Consider the following 8827-nt stretch of genomic DNA (forward strand, 5'->3'; position numbering starts at 1 on the left):
GTGGTGATGGGTGGGACACCGACCACCACCAGTGTGTCCTAGTTGATCCACAACCGCTGTGTTTTCTGTTTAATACATACAGCATCTGAAAACACAACATTTGTTGTTCAAGGAGAATTCTAATATGTAATTCTCAGTAACCAAGTTAGATGGCGCTGTAGCCTATCAGAGAAGGAAAACCCTGTTCACTCGGTTGTCTTTCTAGCACTCATTGACTTTTGTGAAAGAGACATGACATGACCTAGCCAGCTACTCTCATGTTCTCTTAATACATCCATGATGTAACCTCAAATAAGACATGAGAATATATATTTTTTTAAATACATAAATTCTCGATATATATGTTATTAGCTTATATGTTAACCTCACCGGTTTTGAACCTATTTCGTGGTTGTTCTTAAGTGCGTCTGTTGGTGTTGTGCTGTGTTGAGTTAGCTAACGAGGTACAGTAACGTTAAGCTAACATTAACCTTTGCAAGATAACTTAAAGTTCACACAGTTGTGATATCAATGTCAAAACTTAGATTTGCTTTTCTCTGTTGAGTTACGTATATAACTTAGCCAATAAAGTCAAGGTAAATACAGAAAATTATAGCTAAAGATTAAGTTAGAATATATTAAATCCCATTGAGAAATTGCAGTGAACATAGGGTATTCTCATAGGAACTGTCGTTTCATCACGGTAAATCACTCTGAAAACGTCTGAAATTTGACTTAATGACAAGTGCTGACAGACTTTTTTATGGGCCGATTGAAAAAAGTCACAGTTTTAAGTAGAGTTTGTGGTAATTTGTCACTCTTTTTTATGAAGCTGTTGAACTTTGTCACGATGCGACGACTTTTGACAAGAGTCATAAACCGAGTTTTGCTGAGTGAGCTCTTCACACCGTTGATGGGAATTGAAGCAGAAATACACACACAAGGCCGCCGAAAGCTAGTAAGTATTTAACCTCACATCATCTACATTTTGTTTACTACACTGTAGATACATGTATAGTTGTTTAACTTTGACTAATATAGATTTACTAAGCCAATAATCGCAAATACATTTTACTGGATTGGTAAATCCCACCAAACACCATTCAAAAATCTGACAATGTGGTAGGTCTACTGTCTTGCTTATTGGACAAAGTATCCCTCCCATAATACACTTTTGCATACATTTTCCGGATCAGTCTAACACACATTTAAATTCGGTATACATTTCATTATAAGTGCAGCATTCTAGGCTAGATATCAAATAAAATATTGAGCTGTACCGCTGCTGCAAGGCTGCGTTAAATTGATAGATTTTAGAATGGAGTTTGGCTGGTTAGCTGTTTTTGTTGTACTACCAGTGTAATTCGACTGATTGGTCTAATGACATTTTGTCCAAGTTTAGCCACAAAAATGGATTTGATAGAGAGAGCAAAAACAAAACAGCCAAGATATGTGTTAACTTTTCATCTTGGCACCATATAAGAACAATTATCTGGTTTTCTTTTTAATAACTACCTAGTCATATTGCTCATCTTTAATGTACTTTGTCATTTGACCTCCAATGTGTTAACTTCTCCTTGCCTTTTTCCACTGTGTCCTGTTCAAGCGAAAATAAATAAAAGCACAGTATGTAGAGGCAGAACACAATGTTTGCAGTGTGTCAGCAGCCAAAGAGTCCAGTACAATGTAGTCTATAGTGTTTCTGTTAACAGAGCTGTTGCTGCTGCCAGTGGATCAGTACCATCAGTACAAGGCAGCGGCTGTATATGTGTTGTGTGTTTATGTCAGCCTCCTCAGCTGACTTTAACTCTCTTTGGCTTTTTCTGAGGAAGAATTGTTATTGTAGAAGCAATATCCCATTTGTCATTCTCAATCATCTGATTAAACTTGATTTAACAATGGAGCTCACAGAGGAATAGGATATATCAGGCTTTGGAAACATAGACAATACTTTTGGTTAAAGTAACTCTTATTATTTATTTCTGTTACTTTCTATAGCATACTTACCTGTATTTATCTAGTTGTTTCTGTTGTACTGCTGCAACATTTTAATCAATAAACGTGTAGCCCATCTTGTCTTGCTTTAAATGTATTTAAAACAGAGATATATAAGTGAAAAGAGATAGTAAACGAAAATGGAGACGGTAAAAATGTTTTTTAAACTTGTACAAAATAAGAGACAATCATGGGGAAGATAAAAATATAAAACAAATGAATAAATTCAGGCAGAAAACACAACATCACAAGGGAATAATAGTGTTTTGCCTGCTCTCTAGGCATTTCCTTTTGATGTGTGATAGTCAAAATCTAAAGCAATACCTTAATATGTATCTGAAGACCTTCTTTTTATTGCTATTCATATGTTTTGTCCATGTCAAACCCAATATAAAGATTATCAGTTAAAACATACTTAAATCTTCAAAATAACAAAAACAACATAAAGGGTAGCTTTCAATGTTGCGTGTGTATGTGTGTGTGTGTGTGTGTGTGTGTGTGTGTGTGTGTGTGTGTGTGTGTGTGTGTGTGACAGGTGGTGGGGCTGGGTAACCCAGGGATGGAAGGTACCAGACACAGCGTCGGCATGGCAGTGCTCGGCGCGCTCGCTGCCCGGCTCGGCGTTGCTGACCGTTGGCGTGGCGACAAGCATGTGTCCGGTGAGGTCATCGTGTCAGAGGTACAACAAACACATGTGGTGCTACTCCGTCCCAGGCTGCTGATGAACGTTAACGGAGTGTCAGTGGCCAAAGCAGGTGAGGTCACACCGTGTGTGTCTGTGTCTGTCTGTGTCCGTGTCTGTCTGTCTGTCGTGTTATGCAATATGTAGTGATGTTTGTGTGTTTATTTTATTTTCATTTTGAGTATTTATGAACGAAAGTGAGCTCAGGAACAGACTCTCATCGTTATTGTTACCGTATGCCCACTGCAGCTCTGTCACTAATTGGTTTTGTTCAAAGTGCTCTATAAGCAAATGTGATTCCTCTCTTCGTCCGTCTCTTTTCTTTGTCATTTAATAAATGGCCTCTGTGGGATAAATAATTCATTAAATCTACAACATGCAGCATCAGTGTATGTGTGTTTACACCAGAGATGGGGATTTCTAATGAATTAGGACTTTCCTGAAAATGTGTTAAATAAGAAAGCAGTAATAGCATTCACATTTATTTTACAGGTGTACCTAATAAAGTGACCACTGAGTGTATGTATGGTATATAAATATTTCATTTACCATAGTTGTTAGGTGCTGGAAAAGGTGAAGGAACCAAGCAATCAAGCAAAAATGGCCAATATTGTCTGCGGTAGCTGCTTTTCTCTGTCAATTTAATTTGTTTTGTTTGACTGTTTGGTGTTTGTCTATTTGAGGAACTTTAGTTGAGGAACTTTTCCTCAACTTTGGAAGAAAACTTTATTTTAGGCTCTAAAAAGTAATGCTGCGTTCCAGACACAATTTTTATTCCGTAAGTTACGACTTCAAGTCACAACTCACAACTTGGTAGCATTCCAGGCAAAGTCACGGCAAACCCTTCTAGCTAGCGTTAGCTAGCGACTACCTAACATTGACGTTAGCTAGCGCTAGCTGATACTAGCGATCTCTAGTCGGCGACATATTTTGGGCTTCATTTAATAAACATAACCTGTAGTAGTACACAATCGTATGTGTATTGTTTTGATTACAATGTGCGGAATTACTTTACGTTGCCTATTTATGTATATTTATTTCTATTTCTCACCGTTAATCACCGGCGTCTGTACAGCATCAACAGGGGTCGCCATTGTTGTTTATGTGTGTGACGTCAAAAACTGTAACTGGGAGTACAACGGGTAGTAAGTTACGGGTTTGACTGCCGTTCCAGGGCACTTTCACGGGTAGAAGGTTGTGAAAACACGGGTTACAGGTTGCCTGGAACGCAGCATAAGAACTATTTGGTTGTTTGTCAAAATGAACAAATGAAATGGATATTTATTATCGTTGAACGTTTGATCGAAAGTGTCTGTTTGTCCTCTCTAGCTGGTAAATACGGCATCAGGCCTGAAGACATCCTGCTGGTCCACGATGAACTGGACAAACCGCTGGGGAAAATCGTCATCAAACACGGAGGAAGTGCCAGGTGGGTTTCATTCATCATGTTCTCCATGCTGCAGTTTGAAGGTCTGGACCTGAATGCTGGTGGATCTCCTTCCCTCTAAGAAATAATTACCTAAATGTATTGTTTTCTTAGTATGTGAAGTGATTGACAAGATTCAGTTGTGCAAAAACAAACATTGGGATTACAAATATAAGAAAGTTGTGGGATACTTAATGTAATATTTTGTGGAAAAGAGTCGACGTATGGGAAAAAAATCCCACCTGTGTTGAAAATTACATTCAGAATACAAATTGAACTTCACCTGAAATTCCTCTCGCTCACAGAGGTCATAATGGAGTCCGCTCCTGTGTGGACTGTCTTCAGACTGATGTAAGTAACTGTTCACAACAATACAGGTTTGAATTGTTTTACAAGAGAAACACAGACACGTATTCAATAGTGCTTATTGATTAGAAAACATCTTACAAGAACTTTATTCATCCAAAAGGAACTTTTTGCCAAAGATGTTAAGTATACATAGCAAAATGTAATGTATACATGGATAGTAAAATAAAATACATATTCATAGCAGACTACAACTAGAAAAAGTATATATATATATGCATGCAGAACAAGCGGAGGTGCAAATCACAAATGCACTGCATGAACAAACATGAACAATACAAATAGGGCTAAACTTTCTGAAGAAACTTTACGTGTGCTTGATGCTGAAACGTTTGCCACTGGAAAAAAAAAGAGACATAAGACAAAGAAGGGCGCCTGGGTAGCTCACCTTGTAGAGCGTGCGCCCATATAGAGAGGCTCAGTCCTCGCCGCTGCGGCCGTGGGTTCAGTTCCTTTGCTGCATGTCATTCCCCCTCTCTCCCCTTTCATGTGTAAGCTGTCATGTCAAAATAAAGGCCTAAAAATTCCCCAAAAAATAATCTTATAAATAAAACAGAGAAAGACAACTTTTTGTCTTTTCAAATTTATAAACTTAAGCGCAGTGTGTAAACCAGCAGGATTGTCTCACGTCCTCTCGTCTCTCTCGCAGGCGATGCCCAGACTTCGGGTCGGCATCGGCCGGCCGACGGGGAAAACGCCGGTGGAGCGCCACGTTCTGGGCCGGTTCTCCTCAGAGGAGAAGAAGGTTCTGGAGTCTGTTCTCGTCCAGAGTGTGGACCTTCTCCTGTCCCAGCTCTCCCAGGAAGACTCCCAACAGGACTCCCAGCCCCCCTCCTCCCCAGCAGGGGGCAGACAAGCAGTACAGAAGAGGAAGGAGACAGAGCGCTCATCCTCCCCAGCTGAGAACTCTCCTGCTTCTCAATGCTGAAGCTCAAAGTGCCTCAAAAACATGAACATTTACAGAGCGAGCATCTTTACTGAGACTGTGTTTATTCTCTGCTGTGAATTAAAGGACACACATATTTCTACAGAGCAGGACAACCGCTGAAAACGATTGACTCATTCTTCTTGGTTATCCTACAACAGAAGTGTGACCACAAAAATAGTCCAAATGATCAAAATAAATGGATGCTACGACCTCGTCTTAAAGCAGAGCTGTAACTCATTATGTGTATTGCTAAAGAGGTTGTGTTTTCACAATTTTTTTGTCAGCTTTTTGGGTTAGAATAATACCTCAAAAACATGTCAACAGATTTCAGTCAAAGGTGATGTAACAATCGGCCAGAGGCAGAACAACAAGTTATGTTTTCGAGCCAAGAATCGATTAAGGATATCTAACATTGCAAGATGTGTAATTATTTTAAACATTTAGCGATTTTCTGATGAAATACTGGACATGAATGGTACATTTATCTCGTGCCATTTAAAAGCCCACACAAACTCAGAAAAAAAGATTTCTATACATTTATTCTGATTTAAAATAATAAATTGAGAAGACTGAGAGAACTTGTACCCCAAGGGGTACTTCTGCTGTTGCCAGGGGGTATGTGGAAAGATTGTGGAGCAGCTTAACTGATTTGAAAAAATGTTTAATTGAAAACTAGTTAGCAAGTGAGCACAAAAGCTTAACCAAGTGACTGAAATGGTTAGCCAAAAGCACTGACTAATCAGTTGCAATAGCTAAAAGTAATGGATAAATGGTTGAACAATTCAGCTTCACTCCAAGAAATAGTAGTAGTAGTACGATGACCAAACCAACCTAAATATTGACAGTTCAACAAGTATGAAAAAATTAACAATATAAATTTTTATATATTGGATAAGGAATAACATTTAGAACATACATTGGGAATCGATGAAGAGGTACGTGTATTCATCTGACAGGACTGTAGGGGTTCCTCAGACCAAAAAGGTTGGAAACCACTGAATATCATGAGATGCTCCTCCGGAGTACCAGCACTATAAATGTCTTATTTGGAACATAAAGTATACAACCAACAGCATCAGGCCTCATCTGTGTATATTTTGTGGTGGCATTTTAAGCTAATAGACGTGATGCGATGAAAAGTGATGCAGTTCTAACAGGTCGAGAGTCAAGAATTGAACTGGAAGAAATCATAAAAGCTCTTTTCTTAAAGCTCAATTTCTCCTCTTTTGTATGTAAAAGTGACAGCGAGCCTCCTCATGCTGCTGTCAGCCGAACGTACGGTTCTCCTCACGTGCTGCTCTCTTCCATCTTGTCCTCCTTGATGAGGCTCTTTTGGCTTAAAACATATTGATTTCCCCCTTTTTCGATTGTCACACTAATTACACTCTTCATCAATTAGTTGTCTTTAATGAGTTGCATCCAGTCAAGAGGCGCACTGCGTTCTCACACTGCAGAGAATGCCGGTAGAGGGAGGGGTTCGGCGGGGGAGGTTGCGGACAAAAAAAGCCAGAAAAGAGCATATAAAACAGCGGAAAGAGGCTGACGAGCTGCTGAATGAGGGAAATCAATACAAAGGAGGCCAGTAGATTGCGATGGAGGGCTGAAGAAGAAAGGCAGGCGAGAAACAAAAGGGGCCAAACATTGTTTAGACCCGGTTTGTTTGAGGCCTTCTGTCCTGCTGTAGCTCAGAGTCACAATAGCTGCAGGGACACACTTGTGGACGGAGGATAGGGGGGGGGCTATAACACACACACTGAACACCCCTCACCCTCCTAAAACCCGCCCGTCTTTCTCTGCTGTGACCCCGTTGAGCCAGCCTTTGCCTCCATCAGGCCACTTTCCCAGCCCCTCCTCGCTGGTCAGCTTTAGGAGGCTTTACCAGCAGCTTCAATAACTTTTCTTCTGCAGGGGTCAGAGGTCAGCAGTAGGGCCGGACACCTGGGTCTTTAGAGGAGAACCTAAATTTATTCAGGAATGGGACCCCCAACCTTCCACCATGCTCTACGGCCAGGCGTAGCTGGGCTACCAGTGGCCTGCTGGGGGGTCTTCCCACAGATGTGCTAACTCTGCATTAACACAAAGCAAGCCCACTGACTCCACTGATACTGGGGACACTATATGTTGGCCATGCTGGCGCCGTGGATCCGGGGTTGGCGATGACGGTCAGTCGACCACTTTGATCCAGACTGAAATTCCTCAACAACTATTGCATGGATTACCATGAAATTTGGTTCAAACATTCATGATCCTGAGAGGAAGAAGTGAACACACTTTGATCCCCTGAAACTTTCATTTAGCGCCATGATCAGGTCAAAGTCTCCACTGGTCCACTACTTTAGTTTATGACCAAATACCTGCACTAGCCTCAGCTGTACGTTTATTGTGTTTAACCAAACAATTCCCACCAACTTTGTCATATTTTTGGGTTTTACAGCAGAACTCTGTGAGCCAGTGTCTGTTTCTGTTTTCAACAAAAACCCCAGTGCATACTACCTCTCCAGCATCAAATAGCAGACAGAGACTAGCTGGTGGAGAAAGTGAACTTTAGCATGCACTCCCTGATCTGGTGGTGATGCATCAACATGGGAGCTCCTTCTGTCTGAACGGCCACTCTTCTGTTTTTGTCTGTTGAAACTATTTACGCAATCATTGCTGACCAGTCATTCATGTCACTGGTTTTCCTGGTTCCATATGGCACTTGCATCCTGACACCAATTCCTGACCACAGTTACCGGCCTGTTACCTTGACAACCTGTTGCATGTGGTGTCAGAAGTGTTGACAAGAGTGACTCTTATCCTGCAACTGAGGACTTTGAAGTGTAGCCCTACTGCAGACATCAGTAGGGTTGGATGTCACTTTTTTCGGCCAGATGTCCGCTACCTTCCGCTTTCTTTGTGTTTTTTGTTTTGTTTGTGTAATTTTAAACTCCGGTGGATTTATGAGGACTATGGTTAACTGCTCCTCAGATCTCTGCAGGGTAAATCCAGACAGCTAGCTAGACTATCTGTCCAATCTGAGTTTTCTGTTGCACGACTAAAACAACTTTTGAACGTACACGTTCCACCAAAACAAGTTCCTTCCCGAAGCTATTTTGCAGCACCACCATGGCTCCATCCGGCGATTAGCGCTGCCCAAGACGATTGTGATTGGTTTAAAGAAATGCCAATAAACCAGAGCAGGTTTTCCCCCATCCCGGAAGCAAATTTACGAATCCCACTATGGCCACGCCAAGACCCACCCTACTAAACAGCTTGATTGGTTGGGGTTAGGCATTTGACCTCGTGTGGTTAAGGTTAGGATAGCCGATTGGTCAAGGGATAGGACCTGTGCAAATGGGTTACGTTACCTTGTGTAAGCATGGACGCCTGGCCAATAAATGCTATTGAAGGACGGGTCTTGGCGTGGCCATAGTGGGATTCGTAATATCGCATCCCGGAATGCTGTGTGGAC

At 41.2% G+C, this 8827-nt stretch overlaps 1 protein-coding gene across 2 annotated transcripts; it reads left to right on the forward strand.

The window, feature by feature from the left end:
* Window positions 1-250: 250 nt before the first annotated feature.
* Window positions 251-5613, forward strand: ptrh1 (peptidyl-tRNA hydrolase 1 homolog). 2 transcript variants are annotated; one of them, XM_031305874.2, is made up of 6 exons: window positions 251-443; window positions 812-937; window positions 2510-2729; window positions 3986-4085; window positions 4388-4433; window positions 5098-5613. In XM_031305874.2, the coding sequence occupies exons 2-6, from the start codon at window positions 830-832 to the stop codon at window positions 5374-5376; spliced, it is 753 nt and encodes a 250-aa protein (XP_031161734.1). In that variant the 5' UTR covers window positions 251-443; window positions 812-829; the 3' UTR covers window positions 5377-5613. The 2 variants fall into 2 exon arrangements, with proteins under 2 accessions (XP_031161734.1, XP_031161733.1); XM_031305873.2 differs by lacking the exon at window positions 251-443 and having other exon boundaries at window positions 743-937.
* Window positions 5614-8827: the final 3214 nt, after the last annotated feature.

Source organism: Sander lucioperca, chromosome 2 (assembly GCF_008315115.2).
Source record: "Sander lucioperca isolate FBNREF2018 chromosome 2, SLUC_FBN_1.2, whole genome shotgun sequence".
NCBI classification, from domain to species: domain Eukaryota; kingdom Metazoa; phylum Chordata; class Actinopteri; order Perciformes; family Percidae; genus Sander; species Sander lucioperca.